The 25,243-nt window shown below is 34.5% G+C and overlaps 2 protein-coding genes across 2 annotated transcripts; one reads left to right on the top strand and one right to left on the bottom strand.

Moving 5' to 3' along the window:
* Positions 1 to 3,884: 3,884 nt before the first annotated feature.
* LOC125877133 (putative receptor-like protein kinase At3g47110) lies at positions 3,885 to 8,111 on the top strand. Its single transcript, XM_049558454.1, has 3 exons — positions 3,885 to 6,589; positions 7,209 to 7,617; positions 7,834 to 8,111. Exons 1-3 carry the CDS (start codon positions 3,925 to 3,927, stop codon positions 7,910 to 7,912), a joined length of 3,153 nt encoding a protein of 1,050 aa, XP_049414411.1. The 5' UTR covers positions 3,885 to 3,924; the 3' UTR covers positions 7,913 to 8,111.
* Positions 8,112 to 20,909: 12,798 nt separating this feature from the next.
* LOC125877132 (probable LRR receptor-like serine/threonine-protein kinase At3g47570) lies at positions 20,910 to 24,759 on the bottom strand. The gene is made up of 2 exons (XM_049558453.1): positions 21,971 to 24,759; positions 20,910 to 21,527 (listed from the first exon to the last, which is right to left on the bottom strand). The coding sequence occupies exons 1-2, from the start codon at positions 24,675 to 24,677 to the stop codon at positions 21,034 to 21,036; spliced, it is 3,201 nt and encodes a 1,066-aa protein (XP_049414410.1). The 5' UTR covers positions 24,678 to 24,759; the 3' UTR covers positions 20,910 to 21,033.
* Positions 24,760 to 25,243: the final 484 nt, after the last annotated feature.

The following is a 25,243-nucleotide window of genomic DNA, read 5'->3' as shown; positions in this document are numbered from 1 at the left end:
CTCGAATTGCACTCTTCTATAAGTGCAACCGTCTCACAATCTTCCAGACGCCTTTTGAATTATACAACTCTTATAGATATTTTGCAATATTTTGGCATATCTCAGTGCTTCAATCAAAGATATGTTTATATGCAGTTGTTTGAAGATATTGAAGAAATATTTAAAAGTGGCCTCGTGTTTGTTCTTCTTTAGTTTATGTAGGAAGGTTGGAGGACACTTATGAATAGGCATTGGTTTGATTAATGTTTTTTTCTTCTTAATCTTTTCTCTTAAAATCAATTTATCTTTCTTTTCAACAGTTTTATTTTCACCAGTCTTTTCAAACTGTCATCCACAACTTTCTTCACCAATCTCTTTGGAAAGGGAGGAGGACCTTTGGACTGGGCATAGGTATCACTGAAGTGACTTTCTCCTCATTCTTTTATTTTAAGCTCAACTTCTCTATCTCGTGCATCTCTTTAGCTTTCTTCATCAGTGTTTGCAAAAAGGGGGGGTGGGGCACTCTGACCTATTTAATTGTATATGGTTTATCATCTAACACCACATATTTAATAAACACTCGGCCACTCCGCGAGTTGCAAAACCCATACAACGGCTCACATTACCTCTTCCAGCCTTTGGATTTGCCATAGTGTCACTCGAAAGAATGACCTCATGCATTTAATTTATTGTGGCTGACATCTGCCTTAGCGGAGCTTCAATCTATTTAATTGAGGTGGAGTAGGATTTTACTACTTGTCCCATGGTTACTAAGTCACTACGTAGTTATTGCATACCCGCATCTATAGATCCAACTTTCTTGAGACGACATAACATGCCTTCCATTTTTGAGCTTATTAGATCACTTACAGATGGTTGATCTAAGTTTCGGTGACCAGCTCGGGGTGGAATATATGAATTAGTGCTTTTGTGATAGATGTACCACTTTGAAACCATCTTTGTGGCCTTAGGGTATGAAATAAATCTACCCTTTGGAACTATTGTGCATCCCTTCCACTCTAAGATTGGCTCATTAGGAAATTGGAAATTCAAAGTTTTAGTCCAACAATATAGCTAGCATAACATGAATGCAACCGATTTGTTACCATAATGACATCAAAGTTATCCGTAACAATAATGACATCAAAGTTATCCGTACCTCAACTAAATTGGCCATGGTATCGCTACGACATATTGTTACTGTGCAATCTCTATAAACTCTTTTAGTTATAATGGACTCACCAATAGGAGTGGAAACAACAAATGGTTCATTAAGTTGTTCCGGACTCATTTCAAACTTTTTAGCAACATAAGGGGGTTACATAAGATAAAGTGGTTTTGGGGTCAAGTAAAGCATAGACATCATGAGTAATGACTTTTAACATACTAGTGACAATATTTGGAGATGTTTTTGATTTCTTATGAAAGGATAAAGCATAAATTGGGTGTTGAAATATGATACTACGGATGATATTTATTTTTGAAATACATTATTGGACTTTGTACATTTGTTTTATAGAATGTATCCTTAAGCAAGTTTTTTACAATCCTTTTTATGTAACTTGACAACTTTTGAGAATAACTGAAATGTCAGTCATTCATAATTTCGTCAACATTCAATTGTTCTCGAAATGAGTTATTCAAAGATGTTAAATATAAAACAATCTGGCTGATTACTTAGCAAATTTGGGAGAGAGAAGAAGGTTAAATTAATTCTTCACGTTCAGAATTTAGCCTTACCTAATGAGGTTAAAAGTTGTTTGTAGAACGACATTGAAGAACGCTCATACATCAAGATTCGAGCCTAGAAGAAGTTGTTTCATAATGATTGATTGCTTTTGAATTTTTTGGTCAAGGTCGTTCTATACTTTTGTAATTATGGATTCTGGAGGATTCCAAACGAATAGGCCAAATCTCATAATTGAGACTCTTTTGTTTAAGGATGAACTATTCATTCTCCTTATCTCTCGAGGTGAGTGGGACAGAAAGCCAATGTACCATTTGTGTATTTATTTTTTATCATCAATACATAAATTAGGCGATGACTAATCCCCACCAATGGTGATTTAATTTTTTAAAAAAAGAATATATCACACAAGAGGATTTCAACTCTAATTGCGATGATGAAATGGATATATTTAAAATATTTGAGTTGCTAATATAAAGATTTCAAATCTAACTAGAGTTAAAGTTTCATGTATCTATCTATATTATAGAATAGGAGAGGCAAAATTAACTTCCATGATTTTTGAATTGCTAATAACTACTCGAAATTGTTGTCATATTTTTTTTCCTTTTATCATTACATCTTTGTGAAGAACACTCAAAACATTTTCATGATTGAAATTTATGTGTTTATTAGGAGGGCTGAGTACTTTTAAGTGACAAATGTATATGTGAAAACACATCTTATATTTATAAGTTAAATGTAAATATCTGATGCGCGTAAGTATTTACCTTACCACATATGTCTTAATTTGACCTTCAAATAATTTGTTTTAGAGATTCAAAAATCCAAATTTGCAGATAATAATATCTTGTCACAATTCAGAAAACTCCAATTTGTGTTTTCCAAGTTAAAAGGTTGTTACTAGAGATATTAGTAATGTTGTACTATTCATCTCTTTTATCACTTTACCCTTCCTTTGTACCAGACCTGACATACAAATTAATGAATATTGTCTTATTTACTGTCTTTGTACCCTTCCTTCTCTCAATTATACACTGTCTATGTTATGTAAGGCAACCCACTAAGCCAACTGGATTAGTCACAAGATTTTACTTTCTCCATTTTAATTTATGCGTTAACTCTTTAAAAAATAATAATTGAGAAGTATTGAAAACACCCCTAAACTAAACGTGAATTATTAGTTTCATTTCCGAACTAGTGACAGCCTTAAAAATACTCATTTACTTGACTAACTGAACTTAAATACACTCTCGATCTTGTAACACGAGTGAAATACATCCCTAAATTCTCACCAAGTTTAGGGGTATTTTCAACACTTCTCTTGCCTTTTATTAAGAGTCTCATGCTCCTAAAGAGTTTGAGACCACATGCTATGTCATTTGGCAGATCGGGGGTGTATCTAAGTTCAGGTGTTCAAGTAGATGAGTATTTTTAAGGCTGTCAATAGTTTGGAAACAACTAATATTTTTGTCAAGTTCAAAAGTGTTTTCAAAGAAAAAAATATAGTTTATTTAAATTAGAAGTGTCAAAAGTTTTTTTTTTTCCAATTAAATTTTGTAATCAGTCAAAATTGGGACAGTACATATTGACACTCCATTTGAGAGAGAATCAAAAGGCAAAAGGAAGAAAAAGAATCAGATTCTTGATTAGACAGGTCTCAATTTTCTATTATATGTCATGGATTGTTGATGCAACCATATCTTCAACTAGCTTCACTAATTACAATGTAACTAATCTTTGATTACCATCTAAACTTCCTTAAATTCACTACACATTCCTGAAATAGAATGCTGGTAAAGAACTTGAACAGAAATTGAAATGGTCAGAATTTGTTGCACTCAAAATAGAAAAAGTGGAGCATGTAAATTTCCAATGCTTCATTGGCTGCAGAAAGGATCAGCTTTCTCTGTTCTTAGTTCAAGAATGATTAAGTGAAGCTATTTTTAATTAATGTCAAGTGAATAAATAGCTACTTAAACTATCACCCAATGGTTAGCAAAACACAGTTAAACGTTGACTTGACCAAATGTTTGTCTAGGCACATTTGTCCTTAAAATCTCCGTCCACCTTGCATATATAATGGCTCTATTGCTGCTCTGTTCTTAGTCCAAGAATGAAAAAGTAAAGGTATTTTTAATAAATGCCAAGTGAATAAATAGAGTATAAAAAGAAAAAAAGAAAGGATTTTTCACACCAAAAAGCATAGAATAAACCAGCTAGCTACCTCATTCTTGAATACATTGTCTGTAACAAGTATGGTTTTTTCTCTAGACTTCAAGATTCCAATGCCATTATGTTCTTTTGTTTTCTATCTAATTACCCTCCTTTCATTCATGTTCAATATCTCACATGCCTTGAAGTTACAGAATGGTAATGAAACTGATATCCAAGCCTTACTTGCCATCAAAGAAAAGGTAACTCAAGATCCTCATGGTATGTTTACTTCATGGAATAATTCAGTCCATTTCTGCAGCTGGGAAGGTGTCACTTGTGGCCATCTTCATCAAAGAGTCACTAAACTGCACTTAACATCACTTGACTTAGTAGGTACTTTGTCACCTTTCATAGGAAATCTTACTTTTCTTACTAGTCTCAAACTTGAGCTCAACAATTTCCATGGAAAAATCCCACCACAGGTTGGTGGTTTGTTTAGGCTTCAGCATCTTAGTTTGACTAATAACTCATTTTCTGGAGAGATACCGATAAATCTTTCTCGTTGTTTGAATCTTGTTATACTTGGTGTTGGTTGGAATCAGTTGTCTGGAAAGATTCCATTTGAACTTGGTTCATTGCAAAAGCTTGAGAGATTGCAAGTTCATAACAACAACCTCAATGGACCAATCCCGGAAACCTTAGGTAATCTTTCCGCAATCAAATCACTTTCCTTATCGGTTAACAATTTGGAAGGAACTATTCCAAGTTCTCTTAGTCAATTGAAGACATTGAATGTTCTTGGTTTGGGTATAAATAAGTTATCTGGTATTGTACCTGCTGAAATTTTTAATCTTTCATCTCTTGAGATATTCACAGTTTGTTATAATCAGTTGTATGGAACTTTGCCATCAGACTTTGGTTTAAGTCTTCGTAAGTTGAAAGTTCTTAAGATTGGTCATAACTGGTTTACTGGACCCCTTCCAAAGTCATTATCTAATGCTTCAAATCTAGTTGAACTTGATGCATATGGTAGCAATTTCACTGGCAAAGTGTCAATTGACTTCGGGGGGTTATCGGATCTTTGGTGGCTGATTCTTGCATCAAATTCCATTGGAACAGGAGAAGTTGATGACTTGAGTTTTTTCAATTCTTTGGGTAGATGCAGAAACCTGAAAGTTCTGGATTTGAGTGATTGCAAATTTGGAGGTGAGCTACCTGATTCTATTGCAAATTTATCGACGACTCTTCTGTCACTAAGATTGGGAGGTAATCAACTATTTGGTTGTATTCATTCAGGAATAGGGAATCTTGTTAACTTGACTGAATTGCAACTGCAAAAGAATGATTTTTCATGTAGCATTCCTGAAGTCGTTGGCAATCTTCGTAGGCTTCAGTTAGTGGATTTGTCCGAAAACAAGTTTTCAGGAAGTATTCCATCTTTTATGTCTAACATGACTCGATTATATTCACTTCATTTGGAAAAGAATGAGTTAACTGGTAATATTCCCCTTAGTTTTGGCGATTTCCGGTACTTGCAAGATTTAGACCTTTCTCAGAATCATCTTAGTGGTACCATACCAGATGGATTTATGAGTTTGTCTTCCTTAACAAATTCTCTTAATCTTGCTGACAATCAATTGTCCGGTCCGCTATCAGTTGAAATTGGAGCTCTCAATAATCTTGGAAGATTGGATATTTCTAATAACATGTTGTCTGGGAAAATTCCTAGTAGTATAGGGAGGTGTGTAGGTTTGGAAAGCCTTGTTTTAGCTGGCAACTTATTTGAAGGTATAATTCCTTCATCCATTAGTTCTTTGAAAGGTCTTGAAGAATTGGATCTTTCGTGCAACAATTTATCTGGGCAGATTCCAACATCCCTTCAACTCATTTCCTTAAAAAAAGTGAACTTATCTTTCAACCAGTTTGAAGGTCAGTTGCCAACTGAAGGTGTTTTCAGGAACGCAACTGCAATCTCCGTATCAGGGAATAGGAAACTTTGTGGGGGTATACCGGAACTGGAGTTGCCAATATGTCCGAACGCTGACCCTGATGGTAGTGATAAGTCCAGAAGCATTAAGCTAATGATCCCTCTTCTTTCTGGACTTGTTGCACTGGTTTTCATCATGTCTTTAGTCATAATCATTCGGTTAAGAAAGGCAACGGGAGAGCCTTCTTTAACATCTTCACCGGTTACTTATGAGAGCCTATATAGGGCGACAAATGGATTCTCTTCTGCCAATTTGATTGGAAATGGTAGCTTTAGTTCTGTTTACAAAGGGGTACTTGATCCAGGTCAATGTATGGTTGCGGTGAAGGTGATAAACATTGACCAACAAGGGGATACTTCTAAGAGCTTCATGGCTGAGTGTGAGGCCTTGAGAAACATAAGGCATCAAAATCTTGTTAAGATCTATAATGCCTGTTCAACTAGTGATTTTGAGGGTAATCCGTTTATAGCTTTAGTTTACGAATACATGCCTAATGGGAGCTTAGAAAGTTGGTTGCATCCTATTCCGGGAGCTGATGCCTCAACTAATGAGGTGAGGATACTAGGTCTAGTCGAAAGACTAAGCATTTCTATTGATGTGGCTTGTGCACTGGAATATCTTCATAACCATTGCCATAATCCAATTGTGTTGTGTGATCTGAAACCGGACAACATTCTTCTCGACAATGACATGACTGCCCATGTAGCTGATTTTGGATTAACAATGTTTTTCTCAGAAACCATGAGCAAATATAGTTCAATTGGATATGCTGCACCAGGTAATGTAGTTGATAGTCCCTTGAATTTTAGACTCAAAAGGCATCCTTGTTCAGAGCACTAACAGTCCTCCATGTTTACAGTATTGCTGCAGTTTTAGTCCGCCCTCAAATTTGTCTCTTTTTTTATTGGGATTGAGAGGTTCATTGTGTTAGATTTCTCGTGCAACAGTACAAAATTTTCTTTCCTTGCAACGTTATTTGTCTACAATAAACTGATATTGTTCGAAAAACAAAGGTAGATTCTTGGTTTAGCTGCACTGATGCTTGGACTAGTTGTACAGAACTAAGAGCACATACGCTTCGTCTCACCTTCTCTCTCATGGTGTTATTGTTTCTACTAAACATAAAGGATTATGACTGAACATTTTATACACTAAATTATGGACAAAACCAATGTATTAAATAGACGGACATTTGAGGGAGGACCAAAAGTGCATGCACCAATATTGCAAACATAGGGACTACAAGTACTCCGTGTGAAAAAACAAGGATGACTTTTAAGTCTTAGTCCAAAGATAAGGGACTATTTTGGGTCTTTTCTCGTGTCTTCTTGAGAAAGTTTTCATATTGATTTTACATGTTTTAAGTTGATTACATGTTTTCTTTCCTCTGTGGGCAGAGAACAGCATAGGAGGTAAGGCTTCCGAATTTGGTGACGTTTACAGCTATGGGATCCTTCTACTAGAGATGTTTACTGGAAAGAGACCTACTGACAGCATGTTCGAAAATGGACGGAGTCTTCACAGTTTTGCTAAGACGGCTTTGCTTGATGAAATAGTAGACCCGATGCTTCTACCTAGCAACAGCAGAGAAAGACAAGAGGCTGAGGAAGAAGGAGTACTTATCAATCAAGATGATACTAGTATAAAACAAGAGCAGGAATGCTTGATCTCGATAATACAGATTGGAGTTGCATGTTCAGCTGAATCCCCGAGAGAAAGGATGGATATCGGGGATGTTGTCAAGGAACTTCAACTAATTAGAGACATTCTCCTTGCTTCTCATGCAATTCACAGCTCAACCAGCGGGTAAATTCGCTCTACTAGCTTTGTTTTCAATCGTGATATTGAGTTCCTCTGCTAGATATTGAGAAACTAATTTCTAAACACATGTGTTGCACAAGTGTCCTGTGTAAATTCTTGTAGATCCATTAGAACGATGAAAGTTCTATGAAGACATGAATGTGTTTCCCATGTAAATTTTCTTCTTATTGTTAATCGTTGTCTTTCTTTCCTTGGTTTCAGGAGCTTGAGGTTCGAAGGGTCTTCCAGTCGTTCTGTTACTAGTAACTGGCAAAATTTCACATCATTTCGTTTGCCTTGATGTTTTTGGCTCTTATATAACAAATTACTTTAGCAGATTGAAGATGTTAATCATCATCAGTTCAATTATTTGTTCAGTTGGCCTAATGCTGGTTAGTTTAGTTGAGCTTAAGCAAATGGAATTGGAATTGTCTATGTATATGATGTTATGACTTGGCCAAACACATACACGACCCCTTTAGCTCGTCTCGAAATCTCATTTTGGCACTTCAACTCAGTCTTGTTCTATTTTAACCCTCCAACTCCATTTTCCATATACCATTTAAACAAAAAAGAGTTTTACCTAGTATAAGTGTTCAGCGCGTGTTACACAAACATTTAAAGGGTAAAAAAAAATTCAATTAAATAACGCCACGTGTTTTATTTTCTCCAAGTCATCCAAATTTACTTGGCATTTACATTAATTATATCAATTGATCATCTTTAAGCAATATAAGAATATATACTAATTAGTTGTATTCAATTGATTTCAAAATTTATTATTGAGATAGATTACTGATAGATGTTAATATAAACATCGAGTTTATGTTACTATGAATATATCATCTTTTAAATTTATGTGGCCTCAACAAAATATCAGACATCATTCGGGTAATAAATATTTCTAAATTTTGATATGATATATTTCTCCTCAATCTAACTCTTTACTTATTATATTAATATTTAATTTAGTCCTTTATAACGTAGAATATAATTGATATTCTAAATTTTATATAGACAATGAATTATCTAAATCAAACTAAGAAGAATATTATCTTTAGTATATAGAGAGTTAAATCAAAATGGAGTGTCCTCCAACTTTGTGTGTGCACAAGTACTAGACACTTAAACTTGTATAAAATTGAACAAGCAGGCACACGCTTCCTACATGGTATAATACGCGTAGGACACAAAATTTCCATGTAGGATGCCAAGTAAGACGAATGCGTCTATTTGTTCAATTTTATACAAGTTTAAGTCCCTACTTGTACACATCCAAAGTTGGAGAGCATAGATGTCAGTTAAAGCCAAGTTGAAGTGCACATTTATGTATTATGCCAAAAGAAAATAAATGGATGAGTCTCACAACCCAACCCACCGGGCCGTGCGGGCACCTACTCCAACACCTAAGTAGGAGAACCCTCATATCCCAATAGTTAAAACATGCGGAAAATTAAAGAAAAACGGAGAAAATTGAAATAACGGGTTTCATAAATAAGAACTTTTAAAACAATTTCGGATTACGACTTGTAAAGTAATTAACAACCCCAAGGATCTAGTCTAGACAGGTACAAGAGCTACTAAGAGTACAAAGCTAAAAAAAACAATTAAAAGACACAGCTCCTACCAGGCGAAAGGAAAAATAGAAGCTGCTGGAGACTTTTTTCGTCTTCACCTAATGAGACATCACTGACCCTACATCCAGACTATGCCTAAAGGCATAGCAAGAGTAGTATCAGTATAAAACCACATGTACTGGTAGGCATCATCGGTCAACATAACGCCCACCGCATAATATAAGAATTCAACTAGCAAGATCATGCAATGAAATCACCCGCTTCTCCACGTTTACCCTCTCTCGAATACCTCAGATTAACGCTAGTACCCTTATTACTACTTCTGACTCAGTCAACCCATCTTACTAGGTTCTTAGTCATAGCCTAACCATCCTAACTCATAGAAGAGTCCACAATTACAACTACCAACATTCCCTCGAACGAACAATCACACACGACATACCCTTGACTTCTCTCCATCTTATCTAGTCCTTGCCACCTAGTGCCTTTTATCAAGGCTTCCTAACCTCTACCCACAAATCTCTTGCAACACACGGACAACCTTCCTCTCAAACATTAGCAACACTTGAACCCCTGGCCCTTACCACATACCGTGTCACATCCCGATTGGGGCTTGCCCTTCCCAGTTCATTCAACAACGAGATACATAACAAGTTCAATCAACAATGTAGTAAAACAATCAAATATAAGTCCTCATAATCAATTAACAATTCTGGAGGAATAAAGTATCAATTAGGTTTACAAATAATGGAGCATTTCACATATTTCAAGATATACAATTATGTCAAGTCAATAGTCCTCTCATGGAACCCAAACTCAAACTGTTAGTGTACCGATTTGTGGTACCCGATCCAATGCTTATGCCGGAATGTGGCAATCGATCTCATATTTATGCCAAAATGTGGCAACCGATCCAAGTTAGTGTGTCGGAACGCAACACTCTATCTATTTAACAAGCCACAATCACAATCACAAGTATATTTTCAAAATCATACAATCAAGTCATGATTCATGGCATTCATCATTCATCTATCCTTATTTATAATAGGTTTGATCACAATGTTTTATTCAAGTACACACATGCATCACCATGCGGTAATTATCAATATATATCACGCAACCAAGAAATCAACCATCACCTAGCCCTAGTTCATCGTCTAAGGCTTCTTCCTATGATTTAAACATCTTTTATCCGGTGCACGAAGGCCTACACATAAATTCTACCATTGATTTACATTATACTACATAGTGAGCACAAATTTATAACTACTAAATTAATGAAACCTAGCCTACCTGGGTGCCAAGCTGCTGCACAAAATTTTGTCTTCAATTCTTGTTTTCGGACTTCGCGTCGGTGATCTTAACCGAAAATCTGCAATCCATCGATCTCCTTATGCTAAAATTCTCCTTCTCTTTCCTTCCCAAGCTTAAAGCAGCTTTTTGAGGGTTTCTAGGGTGGTTTATGCCTAAATTAGGTGTTTTAGGAAGAATGAGAAAATAAGATTTCGCGTTATTTACATTTTGTTCCACCTATCCCACTTGGCGCCAGCTTACCTCGCTAGAGTGACACCGCCGTAGCGGCAGCTAGCCCGTTCTGGCGGGAGGGTGGCCCAATTTTCCTTAGACGTTACTCTTTTTCTTATTAACGGCGGTTCGGGTCGTTACAAAAGATACCAATTTACCCATCATTCATCCCTGAACGACTAGTTAAGAGATAAACATGACCTTTTTTGAAGTAATTCTAAACTATTGGATCGGTCCCTTTACAAAATCACAAAAAATGGAGGTTTTTTTAAGTTGGAAACACAGAAGGTGCTATACTCAAAGAGTTGGTTCGGAATTTGAGGCAACACACGAGGAAACGAATGTGGCCTATCTACACAGTCTGACCGCCCAGAGCGATAGCCCTTCCACTGGAGCGGAGCCGCTGTGGCGAGAATACTCCCGCTATAGCGGGAGATCAGGAAACAGTATATAGGGAGAAAAGATCATTTTCCCCCATTTCTCCCTAAACTCTCCCCCTCGTCCGGTTTCCTGATGCTGCTAGTCGGGAACGGTACCATGACCACCGGAACACTAAATTATGTTGTGAGCGGGGTTTTCACTTGCTGAATTTGGAGGAGAAAGCGCCTACCTTTCACGCTCGACTTATGGAGTTTGGTCGGGCTCCCTTGACAGAGGCTCCCCTTTATCTAGGATAGTCGATGTCTACCCCGAGTCAACCTCAATGATACACAATCCAACTCATTCTCATTAATCAACACCACAACCCACACATCCCCAAAATACACCCAGACACTCACACAGTTATTAGTCAAGCTCAAGACACGTCCATATTTTACTTACGAATCACCTCGTAAATTATCTAGACCCTGGCATCGAATTTGGTCATGACCTTCTTTCCACAACGAGGTTCACGATACTCTAGCAGCCACAACTTGCATAATTTCAACAACTCGACTAGCATATTGCACATATCATGCCCGAACACTCATTTATTGCACTTAATCATATCATCATATCTAAGCAAATACAACTTTCACATTCACAGTTAATTTAGACAACCAAAAGGCACACATTCACAGACAAGTCCAAATTATTAGTTAGTTCGCTCCATGGATGACCATTAGTGATCATCCATGCACTCACACCACCCCTAGGGTCAGATACCAATTGGAACCTTCTCAGTTCCAATTTACTTTGCTTGTTGAGATACTAATTGGAATCGGGAGATACCAATTGGACTCAACTCATACCACAAGCGACATTCGCACGAAAGGATAGAAAAGGTGGAACAACTTCCTAGAATGTCTCCTAGCCTCTTGAAGATTAGATGTGGACGTCAACACACCAATCTGCATGAGTCTATTCCACATTTTGCACTTGTACTAGGAGACCGATAACTTGGGCTCTGATACAAATTTGTCACGACCCAGCCGTGCGGGCACCTACTGTAACACCTAAGTAGGAGAACCCTCGTATCCCAATAATTAAAACATGCGGAAAATTAAAGAAATATGGAGAAAATTGAAATAACAGGTTTCATAAATAAGAAATTTTAAAACAATTTGGGGTTAAGACTTGTAAAGTAATTAACACCCCCAAGGATCTAGTCTAGACATGTACAAGAGCTGCTAAGAGTGCAAAGTCAAACATGATAATGAAAAGACACAGCTCCCACCAGGCGGAAGGAAAAATAGAAGTTGTTGGAGACTTTCTTCGTCTTCACCTAATGAGACCTCACCGACCCTGCATCCAGACTATGTCAAAAGGTATAGCAAGAGTAGTATCAGTATAAAACCACACGTACTGGTAGGCATCATCGGTAAGCCCGATGCCCACCACATAATATAAGAATTCAACTAGCAAGATCATGCAATGAAACCACTCACTTCTCCACATTTACCCTCTCTTGAATACCTCAGAATTATGCTAGTACCCTTACTACTACTTCCGACTCAGTCAACCCACCTTACTAGGTTCTTAGTCATAGCCTAACCATCCTAACTCATAAAAGAGTCCATAATTACAACTACCAACATTCCCCCGAACGAACAATCGCCTAACCATCCTAACTCATAAAAGAGTCCATAATTACAAACATTCCCCCGAACGAACAATCACACACGACATACATTGCCTTCTCATCATCTTACGTAGTCCTTGCCACCTAGCGCCTTTTATCAAGGCTTCCTAACCTCTACCCACAAATCTCTTGCAACACACAGACAACCTTCCTCTTAAACATTAGCAACTCTTGAACCCCTAGCCCTTCCCATAGATCGTATCACATCCCGATTGAGGCTTGCTCTTCCCGGTTCATTCAACAACGAGATACATAACAAGTTCACTCAACGTAGTAGAACAATCAGATATAAGTCCTCATAATCATTTAACAATTCCAGAGGAATAAAGTATCAATTAGGTTTACAAACAATAAAGCTTTTCACATATTTCAAGATATATAATTATGTCAAGTCAATGGTCCTTTCATGGAACCCAAACCCAAATTATTAGTGTACCGATTAGTGGTACCCGATTCAATGTTTATGCCGAAACGTGGCAACCGATACCATAGTTATATAGGAACACGGCAACCGATTCAACTTAGTGTGTCGGAACGCAACACCCGATCCATTTAACAAGCCACAATCACAATCACTAGTATATTCTCAAAATCATACAATTAAGTCATGATTCATGGAATTCAGCATTCATCTATCCTTATTTACATTAGGTTTGATCACAATGCTTTATTCAAGTGCACAGACGCATCACCATGTAGTAATCATCTCATATATCACGCAACCAAGAAATCAACTATCATCTAGCCCTAGTTCATCGTCAAAGGCTTCTTCCTATGATTTAAACATATTTTATTCAGTGCACGAAGGCCTACGCATAAATCCTACCATTGATTTACATTATACTACGTAGTGAGCACAAATTTATAACTACTCAGTTAATAAAACCTAGACTACTTGGGCGCCAAGCTACTGTACGGAATTTTGGCTTCGATTCTTATTTTCAGACTTCGAGACGGTGATCTTGACCGGAAATCCACAATCCATCGATCTCCTTACACTAGAATTCTTCTTCTCCTTCCTTCCCAAGCTTAGAGCAGCTTTTTGATGGTTTCTAGCGTGGTTTACGTCTAAATTAGGTGTTTTAGGAAGAAGGAGAAAATAAGATTTCACGTTATTTACATTCTATTCCGCCTATCCCGCTCTGGTGCTAGCTTACCCCGCTAGAGCGCCACTGTCGTAGCGGAAGCTGGCCCGCTCTAGCGGGAGGGTGGCCCAGTTTTCCTTAGACGTTACTCTTTTTCCTATTAACGACGGTTCGAATTGTTACAATGAGTAAAGTAGATGAAGGGAAAAAATGGGGTTGGAGAGAAAATAAATAGGGGCGAAGGTTGTTAACAATAAAAATATTGAATATTAACTTTAAATAGGATCTCACGTGCATTTTAAAAAGGTGAATAATTTCATTAATATGTCCGGTTAGTATTTTGTGTTTAAATGGTAAATTGGAAATGGAGTTGGGAGATTAAAATGAAACAAGGTTAAGTTGGAGTGCCAAAATAAAATTTAGGGACAAGTTAATGGGGCTATGTATGCACGTTTGACCTTCCACTTCTGAAGTCTAGCATTGTCTTGCAAGAAGGTACGCTTGATCAAGATAAGGCATCGAATATCAATTATAACTTAGTTAGAAATTGGATCGTGATAGAGAGAGAATGCAACTAATATTTTTTTTTCAAAACAAAAGGAGGTAAAAGATATGAATTAGTGTTGAGAATGGTGCATGGATTAGAATCTATACCTAGGCAAGAAATTATTATTATTAATGGTTTACTTAATTGTACCAAGCTTTCTATTTTATTTTCTTAAAATTAATAATGAGAAATATGTGAATTTGTTAAGTTGATTAGTATCGCCTGAAAGATGAGAAAAAAAGAGAGATGAAAATGTTGTCATGTAGAACCAAACATAAACAAATAAAATATATCACAAGAAAAATATAATCACATCCATGATTAGTTCGAAATCAAATCTTAAAAAATTGGAGCATTTTTATAAATTAAAAACCAAAAAAATGTTGTAAGGACATGAAGATCACATATATCTCAAACCCTAGGATGCACAATCAGAGATATTATAGACACCATTAACAGGAAATCAAAATTTCCAAAAAGAGAGAAATCAATTTCTTCGATCAACAAACTATCCAGTACTTTTTAATTATCTAAAGTAGTTAAATAAAGACAATAAATGTCAACAAATTAGCTCTTTTTCTGCCCTTGATTAGAATTAGATCCAAGACTTCCATTAATGTATGAATTCATTACTAAGAAAAATAAAATTAGAAAAAAAGAAACAAGTAATAAACAAAGTCAATTTTCAATGCTAAATCCTATAAAATTCATCTTATTTTTGGATTTCAATGAACTAAGATGTACGTAATCTAAAGAATTTTCTTGTCCATCAAAACCTACTATTTGAGCCATAAACAAACTCATAAAAGGAAAATAAATAAAGAAACAAAAGGTTGTAAAAGAGAGGGGGGAATCATCATAACTTAGGCTTGAAGGCAAAAAAATTCTTTAAATTTTTTAAATCATACATTAAAGTACTTATTTTATTTAGTAAAATAAAGATGAAGTGTTTAATATGTCTGATCCACGTAGTTCTTTTATTCTATTTTAGTCTTTAATTTTTTTTTTGGGAGTTCCATAATCTAATAACTAGAGTTCGTTAAATATTTAAAGGAGAGCAAAAGTACTCATAATTATCGAAATTAAATGCATAATGTTGCTTATGAATATATTTAAAGGACAAATTTTGAATCTACCCAAGATTGAAATCTTCTATGGATAAATTTTCAATTATATTTCATGCACAGGACATTAAAAATTATTATTATAACTAGGTAAATTATTCGTGCTTCACACGGAATTGAACTATTTTATTAAGCTTACATATGATCATTCAACAATATCCATATTTTCAATACATACACTACATTGTCAATAATATCTTATCTTAAGGCAAAGTGTTCCTTCGAAATCTTAAAGTGTTATATTTTTTAATTTTTAATTTTTATTGCACAAAAATTATAAGTCAGAGAGAAATTTTAAGTCTAAGAAAGAAGTATAAGAGAAATCTCCATGGAGATAGTTGGTCAGAAGTAACAAAATTTTCTAAATTTCCTGAAGTTATAAACAACCACATCATCCGTCAAAGAAGAGACTTAAAAGTTTTGAATCACAATACTCCAAGTAAAGTGGAACATCATGTCCTTACAAGAACATACATAATTAACTAAATTCAAATGAAGGACCTTCGGCTCCTTTCTTACGAACCTCCACCAATCTCTTTTTTATTATAGTATGTCGTATCATGTATATGTCAAAAATGACCTAAAATGGTTAATATCATAAAGGTTTTTCCTCATTGTCTTAGAATAGTCAAAACTATTGCTTAGATTTCATCTCACCTGCCCCAACTTATTTGAAATTGAACCATAGGTATTGTTATGGTTATAGTATGCATTTACAAAGAATTAATGCAATGATCAACCAAGTAGTGGGTGAAACCTAAATGGAACTGTTCACAACTGGATATTCTAAACCCAAATTTTGATACATAACATATTAAAATCTCATAGCATAATTTTCTGAAAACTTGAATTCACAAATAATAATAGTAAAGACGACCTTACTTTCCTAACAATCAGGAAGAAAAATGCATGTTGCTTAACATATTTTTCAAAAAGATAGTCTGTCGGGCTATATCCATATTTACAGTTCACAAATTTAATTGAAAGAAGTCAAAATAAAGAGTTATCACTACAACAAAAATGATCTTTAATGACAATTAATAGCTTAATTTTGTTAAATATGTATTTTCAGAGGCAACTAGTACTCTCTATAAATGATTTTAAAGTCTATAGCGACATTGAATCTAATGGCAATTAATTAATGTCGGTAAAGGCTTTAGCACTTTTCGTTAATGTGCATATTTATCGCCGATAAAAAATATTTTTGTTACACTGTATTTTGGGAAAATGTAGTTTCAAGAAAACTTGATCTCTTATTATGCCTAAAAAAAGAGATGAAGAAATATGACAAATTAGTCAACTTGAGATAAAAAGAAGTGAACTAATTGTCTCTATACAAATATTCTAGGAAGAGTACAATGGCATACACAAAGTTTGTACCTAAGATAAAACAATAAAAATAATATATTAATTGTGGCAAGTAAGAGAGGAATCTGTTTGGTTCTTTTAACAAAGTTCATCATTGGTTCCGTATTAGTTGTCACATATTTGTTGTTCTGTGCTATCAATATAGCATGGGCCACAAACAATTTTTTCAAAAAGTATATGAAGAAACATGTCGAAAGGGACAAAAGAGAAGATCAATTTTCAATCATGCTTGCTGGGATTTTTAACAGAGTTCAAAAAAGTCATCAAAATAGCAAAAAAAAATTGCAATAGTTACATGAGTCACTATGACTAATAGTAAAAGATTAAGCTTCATGAAATAGGAGGAAGAAAACTTTGAGGAATGAACATACTTCATAAGAAACTTAATTAATTTATTTGAATTCGACTCTCCTACAGCGAAAAAAAACCTACAAATAATAATGGAATAAATATAAGTTTTGTTTACTAAAGAACCAAATGTTATGAATTCAACCATTCCTGCAATGTTATGAGTTGTGGACTAAGAGGCGCAAGAGTAGTAATGTTGCATAGAAATTGAAATCAATTTTCTTTGTTTATTCTTTCTTCTTTTGGTGCCTTGGAATTAAGTGTTGGATTTTAAAAGGTATGAATGAAAAATGAAGAGTTGTGATTTTTGTGAAAAGTTGTGACTTTCATGAAGACTTTTCTAAAGAGTTGTGAATTTGATGAGAAGTTGTGACTTTTTCGCAAGGTTGTGAATTTTAAGAAGGGTTAAATAAGATAATTGAAATGAGGAAAAAAAATTATTCTATTAAATATGTGGAAACATCGAATTGGTTAAGTAAATACATCTCAATGATAGACTTGTGATTTTCTTTCCTTTTATGTGTTGTATTGATAATTATATGAAGGTGGATTCGAAATATCAACTTGATGTGTGTAAACATTAGCAATAAATGAATTTGTTTTTTTTTGCAAATTATGAGTTCAGAAATAATAGTTGTTGAAATTTTGTCAAAATACATCAATCCCTTTCAATGATTCTTTTAAAAAAATATAATAATATATAGCGAAACAACGTTATCAAACATCAGTCCCTTTCAATGATTCTTTTCATTTGTATTCTTCTATTACTATATTCTTAAAAAAATTATTTGACTTCATATATCTTAATACAAACTGAATCACGAGAAAACTATAATATAATATATTTCATCAAGAGCATTGCAGTACAACCAGAATTTCCAAAGAGAAGGCTATAATATTTATTTAATAACACCCAACATTTTTTTCTCTTGCTACTAAAGCAATAAGTATGTAAAATGTAATCTCATTAAAAAATTCCACATCCAACACTAGTTTTCAGAAGCTATTGTCTTCAAAAGTTTGAAAAAACTTAACCAGTTATCATACTGCAAAAGAAATGATCACATAAAGTTAGTAATCAATTAACTAGAGCATTTCATGAATAAATATTTGATTTTATGAAAATTAACCTCATCGTTCAATTGGTCACCCTCCTCACAATACTTAATGAGAAGTTTCTCTTGTTCTTCTTCAATGGTGGCAGAGCAAGCTGATCTCTCGATCAATAGACTCTCCAATTCATATTTCAAGTCAAGTATTTCCCTTCTGAGGTCAAGTGCATTCGTTACTTTCTTGATCATCTCACTAAGAATTGAAAAGCACCATATAAATATCATGAAATCTTAAGAAAAAGAAGACAAACGTCAAAAACTAAAAAAGATATAGCAAAAAAGCTTACTTGATAAAATCTCGTTTTGCAGAAGTCATTTGGTAATGAAAGTTTAGAGCAAATTAAGAATAAAGAAGCTTGATTTATTTTGGTTTGCTATATCACTTGCTTCTCAAAAGAGGTAAACCCTTTAAGTAGATTGTTTTCATATTGCTTTTACCAAATATAATATTTGAAGTTCACATTGTAATAGAAAGTTAATAAATTTTGAGAGATTTTGTTGCTCAATTTGATGAGATGAATTGAATTTGAGTTTATCCCAAAAAGGCACTTGATTTTGGATAATAGGTAATTAAATTATTTCAATATTAAATTATAAATTATAAATTTAAATTTAATAATTGTTTTTCTAAATAAGGGTAACCATGTAGATTTTATGAGTATGAGTTCTTTATGAATCCAAGTAATAATGCTAACAAAGATGGGTTGACTAAGAGCCCGTTTGGATTAGATTAAAAAAATAGCTTTTAAGTCAAAATAAAAAGTCAAACTGAAATGACTTTTAAGTCAAAAAATAAAAAGTAGGGGTAGACCTACTTTTGATTTTTGACTTATTTTAAGTCATTTTTAACTTATTTTAAGTCATTTTTTACTTTGCCAAGTACTTTCTAACTTATTTTAAGTTATTTTTTGTATTTTTTCAACACTTTCCAGAAGTCAAAAACTGACTTAAAAGTAGGTTTGACCCACTTTTAAGTCAATCCAAGCACCCTCTAAATCATCAATATAAAGAATTTTAATTCGGCAATTAGTCAGAAATTTTTGTACCAAATATACAAGAAAAATTACGTAATTACACGACTTATGGTAACATAATCTGTAAAAATCTCTACCATTTGAATTAATTACAAAAATCTTCTTTTTCCTTCTCTCTTTTAATATCCAAATTTATCATTCCACCTCTACCGTATACATTACAACTTTGTTTGTGTACAATGTATCTAGTCCAAATGTTTTTATTGATAAATAACCCCAATAATTTCAAACTTAAATCAGTATGAATCTTGTTTATAGTTATGTATCTAATATATAACTTATGTATATTTTGCTATGTATTAGGTTAAGAAGCAATGTATCCACGAGTTTTGAAAAATCTGAGATTATTGTAATTTGAGAAGCTTTCGGGATAAGATGTAATTAACGCCAAATTGTTGAGGTTTCTGTAGTTTATAAAATATACAAGTAGTCCAAATTAACTTTTTCCTATTATATATTGTAATTTGTAACAACGCGCATCTCTTGCATTCTCTTTAATTGAACTAGATAAAGTTATTATAGATAATTAATATATTTAATTACGAAGGCAATATTTTGAGTAATATTTGGTCCAAACTTTTGTTAGTCACAATTAATTTAATGATTTAACGGTTAAAAACATACCTAACTATTCTAGTTTTTTATATCTAAATTATTGAGAGTGTGAGTTTCCTACCTACTTATCTCTCAATAGTTAGTGAAACTACATCTTGACTAATTTTTGATGATGTGTGTATACTCTCTCTTTTATTTAAAAATTCTAACACGTGCCACTCCAAGTGGAAAAATAATTTATCATGATCAATCTAAATAAATTAGTATTAGGTTAAAAGTTAAAACTATCACCGTATAATTAATTTATTTCAACTGTGACATCCACCATCTTCTTCTTCACCTTCTTAGCCATGGTCTTGTCTCTGTCTTGACATCTCCTACTTGAAGCGGGAGAGTTTAGGATTTAAGGAAGCCAATTAAAAATATATTAAAAAATTAATTGTCAACAATTAGAGATATTATATGTCGTGTGGATGGAGAATTTATGGACAAACACGCCTAGAAGATTCTCCACCCTGTTTTTGCACAACTATATACTCAAATTCCCCTTTTTATATGTCTCATATGTATTAGAAAGGATTTTAAATCGAAAGTTATTTACATGTCATATCAAATAAAGTTGATTACCATTTCATATCCCTCACTGCATTTTCAATTCTTCTTTGTCACAATTTATATACAACTGATTTCACAAATTTAGCTTACTGTTAAAGATATGGTCCTACTCATATATCACATTTTTTACTTATTAGAAATACAAGACATCCAATCAGAAATGTCACGAAATCTCCCACTCTTCAGGGGTGCCCTCAGTGTTGAAGAACATGTACTAGGATGTATGTGCGACTTGTTTAGATCATGAGCTGACGTAAAAGCAAAAAAAACTACTTTCATAGTATCAATAATTAGTATCGGTGAATGGGATAGGATGGAAAAAGGAACTCCATCCATTACTCAAAAAAAAAAAAAAAACTCGACCATATCCCTTAATTTCTTGGTCACAATTCACATTTTGTGAGGCTATCTATAGTACTATTGTAAATAGTATCTATTTCAAAGTTGTAATTCTATGTATATTAGCCTTCATCAATAAAATACTGAAGATGATAATTTGATTAGCTTATTACCATCTGATCTATCTATACTATTATATATCCTCTTAGACTCTAGAAATAAGTTCTTGATTGTGTGAATCTCTTTCAAAGCTATGCTTATTGGCATTCGATCTCTTGGCGATGAGCTACTGCATAAAAGTCCTATTTTCATGATTGAGATCAAGCATTCTTGTATATTAGTGCTGGTGTTTAGCTTGGATATATACTCATCATCTTGAAGTATTGCCTTTTCTTCCAAATCACTTGCATTGTCCTCATATATATTGTGTTCTTCATATGCTAAAAGCAATGATGCATCAGCAATCTCCGTGATACGTCTAGGCAGATGGGATTTGACATATTGGTGAATATTCAGGCCATCTTTGAAGATCTCATCGGTTGGCCTTCTACCGGTACACAACTCTAGCATGATACCAAAGCTATAAACATCTCCTAGAGTGGACACATTTACACCTGATCCATATTCTGCAAGATAATGATGAATTATGTTGGGACACTGAACATATGTTCACTCACATGAAAATGACAACCTCATATGAATGCTTAGTTATTGATTTGTTCATTCGACACCTTAAGCATCACAAAGATAAGCTCCCTTCGTTTCAATTCATTTGTCTTATTTTCCTTTATAGTCCATTTATAAAAGAGTGTCTCTTTGCTTTTTGACAACTCTTTAAATTTCAACAAATTAAAGGACATGTTCGTACATTTTATGTATCTTTAGTTTAAGACGACAAGATTCGAAAGTATTCTTTATTTTTCTTGAACTTTGTGTCAAGTCAAAACCACACAAACAAATTGAAACGGAGGGAGTATATGAGATTGAGGTGCACAAACATCTTACATGTTAGGACCCCTGATAAGGGAAATAGATATGCAAGAGGAATCAACATGGATTAATGACATACCTGGTGGGATATAACCAATAGAACCCTTTAGTGCAATAGATGTATGTTTGTTCCATGATGATTTGAAGAGAAATTTTGCCAATCCAAAGTCACCAACATGGGCAGTCATCTCTTCATCGAGCAGTATGTTGCTCGGTTTTAAATCACAGTGAACAATTGGTACTTGGCAATTGTTGTGGAGATAATCAAGTGCTGAAGCAGCATCTATTGCGATGTTTAGTCTTTGGATAATATTGAGGTATTGCTCATCACCTTTCGAGTGCAGCCAGTCATCTAAGCTTCCATTTTCCATGAACTCAAAGACTATGCATTTGAAATCATTACCTTGGTAATCGATGCTTGAACAAACAGCTATTATCTTAAGTAGATTTCGATGCCTTATGCTTTTCAAAGCTCTACATTCATCCGAAAAGCTTTTCAAAGCACCTCTTTGTTGGAGGTTCAATACTTTCACTGCCATAACTTTATCAAAAACCTGAAACTTTCCTCTGTAAACAGAACCAAAACTTCCTGTACCGACTAGATTATCCTCAGAAAATCCATTGGTTGACTTGAATATATCTTGGTAAGTTATCTTTGCTGTCAAAATTGGATCATTAAATAAAGTAGGTTCTTCATCATCAAAATGATCAGACTGCCTTTCTCTTGAGGACCGTCCAGTAAGATCTCTCTTTCTCGACTTCCTAATTACTATATAGCAAGCTGCAAAAGAACACAAAAGTAAAAACAGAAATGCAACCGAAATAATAATTGCTACTTTTATCCTTGAACTAATGTGTTTCTTTGATGATGCATCTTTTTGTTTAGGGCATGTAGGAAAATTGTAGTTTGGAGGACCTCCACATAGTTCATCATTCCCTGAGATTGAGACGGCGGTTTCATTTGCAAAGATCCTTTCAGTTGGTACTTCGCCTTCAAGTTCGTTGAATGAAAGATCAAGCTTCCTAAGATATGGAAGTTTCCCAATAAACTCAGGTATTCCTCCTGAGATGTTATTGTGTGACAAATCAATTTCTTCTAAACCTCTTAAACCTTGCAAGGATTCAGGAATTTCTCCTCGAAACAGGTTGTTATTCGCTATGAAGCGCTCTAAGCTGACACAGCTACTTAGAGTACTTGGAATTTCACCTGATAATTTGTTATGTGAAATATCCATTTCCTTGAGATTTATCAACTTTCCAAATTCAGCTGGCAAGGAACCGGTCAACGAATTGTTCGCTAAGGCTAAGGAAATCGAAAGAGAAGAAAGACCTGCAAGCTCCTTTGGTATGGAACCAACAAGATTATTTCCTGTAAGGTTTAGCCTTGATAAGCGAATGCACTGCCCGAGCTCCGGAGGTATGTTTCCTTCTAATTCATTGTCCTCAATGTGTAAAGTAGACAAAGATGTTAAGTTACCAATAGAAGATGGAATCCTTCCTGATAACTTGTTTCCATTCAACGGCAGTCCTTGCAGGAGTCGAAGCTTACCTAAAGACTCAGGAACACTGCCTCTCAAGTAGTTATTATCCAGTGATAGAAGGGTCAAATTAACAAGATTTTCTAGTCCTGTAGGAAGAGAACCAACTATCATATTATAACCAAGAGCAAATATTTCTAGCCTCGTGGAAAGGTTACCGATTGTTTTAGGCAATTCACCTCCCAAAATGTTGTCCTCAAAGCTAAGAACTTGCAAACTTGTGCAGTTAACTAGGAAATCAAGAAACCTCAAATCCCCACTTGTGTTTCTTCCAAGACTATTGATCTCAAAGTTCATCCTATACAACCCTTGCAATTGTCCTAAACTCGTAGGGACATTTCCGGTCAGCTTATTTTGAGACAATTCAAGTACACCAAGTTTTGTTGCATTTGATAATGAAACAGGAATTGGTCCAGTGAAATCGTTCACAGCACCAGCAAACACCACAAGATTCGGAAGAGTAAGGCCTATATCTGATGGAAGCTCTCCATACAACAAGTTTTGAGTAACAGAGAAATAGTAAACAGAGGATATATTGAAAAGAGATTGAGGAATTGTACCATTCAACTGATTTCCATAAACTTGGAATATTTGCAAGTTTGACAAACGTCCAATATCTCGAGGTATTGGTCCTTGTAGATTGTTGATTGCAAGGGAAAGACCTCGAAGAGTCGAAAAATTTCCTATCCAAGATGGGATACCTCCTGTTAGATTGTTGCTTCCAAGGCCTAAATAATTCAACTTTGAAAGTGAACTGAACTGATCAGGTAATACTTTACCAACCAGACTATTATATTCTAGAGCAAGTGATCTAAGTTCTTTACAGTAACTCAGATTAGCAGGAATGGTTCCAGTAAATGAATTCCAAGTGAGATTAAGATGTTGCAGTTGCAAGAGGTTGCCAATTTCCATAGGGACTTCACCATGGAAGCTATTATTCCTAAGATTTATCGTTGTTAGGAACGTGAGGTTCCCAATAGAAGACGGTATGGATCCAACGAGCTTTAGTGATCTCAAGTCAAGAATCATGACTCTTTGAAAGGAGGGGTTGCATGTTATGCCTGTCCAATTGCAGTAATGGAGAGAATTGTTCCAAGAAGACATGACTTGGAATGGATCATCAGTGATTCTACTTTTGAAGTCTAGTAAAACTTGTTCATCAAAGGTTGAGACTGTCATAGACATAACAAGAATTGAGCAATAGATGTATGATACTAACAACTTGAAAGTCATAAAAGATAGTTCCATTTTGTTTAGGAGTACACAACAACACTATTTCCTGTTCTTGTTTTGAATAGTAAGACTTTCTCTTTGTTTGAATTCTTGTTTGAGAAGTAAATAGCAAGTGCCTCGTGAAATTAATCGTAGACATTGTTGACAATATCTTTTCCAACTCTTACATGGTATCAGAGTATGCAGAGGTCCTAAGATTGAATTTTCATCGCCACCCATATCAAAAAGAATCCTCACGTGCTTGGCCATGAAAATAAAAATCAGGCCCACATGAGGGGATGTGTTGAGAATACAACTATATAATAGAAATGTGCTCTCTCTAACAGCTTAAGATTTAAAATGAAATTGTCACATACTTCAACAAATCGACATCACAGTTATAAAACAAAAAAAATCATGCTTTTATTTTTCTAGTTTTTTCAGAAGAATTTTTCCAACCAATTATGCTAGAGTACAAATTCTCTCTATCTTTTTAAATTTTTCCTCTACTAAGGGTGTGGGTGAATTTACTTTTTCAGCACTCTTTAATACTCTCTTTGTCCCTAATTACTTCTCCACTTTTCCTTTTTTAGTTATTCCTA

This window comes from Solanum stenotomum, chromosome 9 (genome assembly GCF_019186545.1).
Source record: "Solanum stenotomum isolate F172 chromosome 9, ASM1918654v1, whole genome shotgun sequence".
Lineage (NCBI taxonomy): Eukaryota > Viridiplantae > Streptophyta > Magnoliopsida > Solanales > Solanaceae > Solanum > Solanum stenotomum.
Note: the sequence above shows the minus strand (reverse complement) of the source record. Positions and strands in the feature narration are given on the sequence as shown.

Coding starts and splice junctions, on each gene's coding strand:
- LOC125877133 (XM_049558454.1), top strand. CDS start 3,925: ATGGTTTTTTCTCTAGACTTCAAGATTCCAATGCCATTATGTTCTTTT. Junction 6,590..7,208: donor AATTGGATATGCTGCACCAG/GTAATGTAGTTG, acceptor CTCTGTGGGCAG/AGAACAGCATAGGAGGTAAG. Junction 7,618..7,833: donor ATTCACAGCTCAACCAGCGG/GTAAATTCGCTC, acceptor CCTTGGTTTCAG/GAGCTTGAGGTTCGAAGGGT.
- LOC125877132 (XM_049558453.1), bottom strand. CDS start 24,677: ATGGAACTATCTTTTATGACTTTCAAGTTGTTAGTATCATACATCTAT. Junction 21,528..21,970: donor TATTGGTTATATCCCACCAG/GTATGTCATTAA, acceptor ATTATCTTGCAG/AATATGGATCAGGTGTAAAT.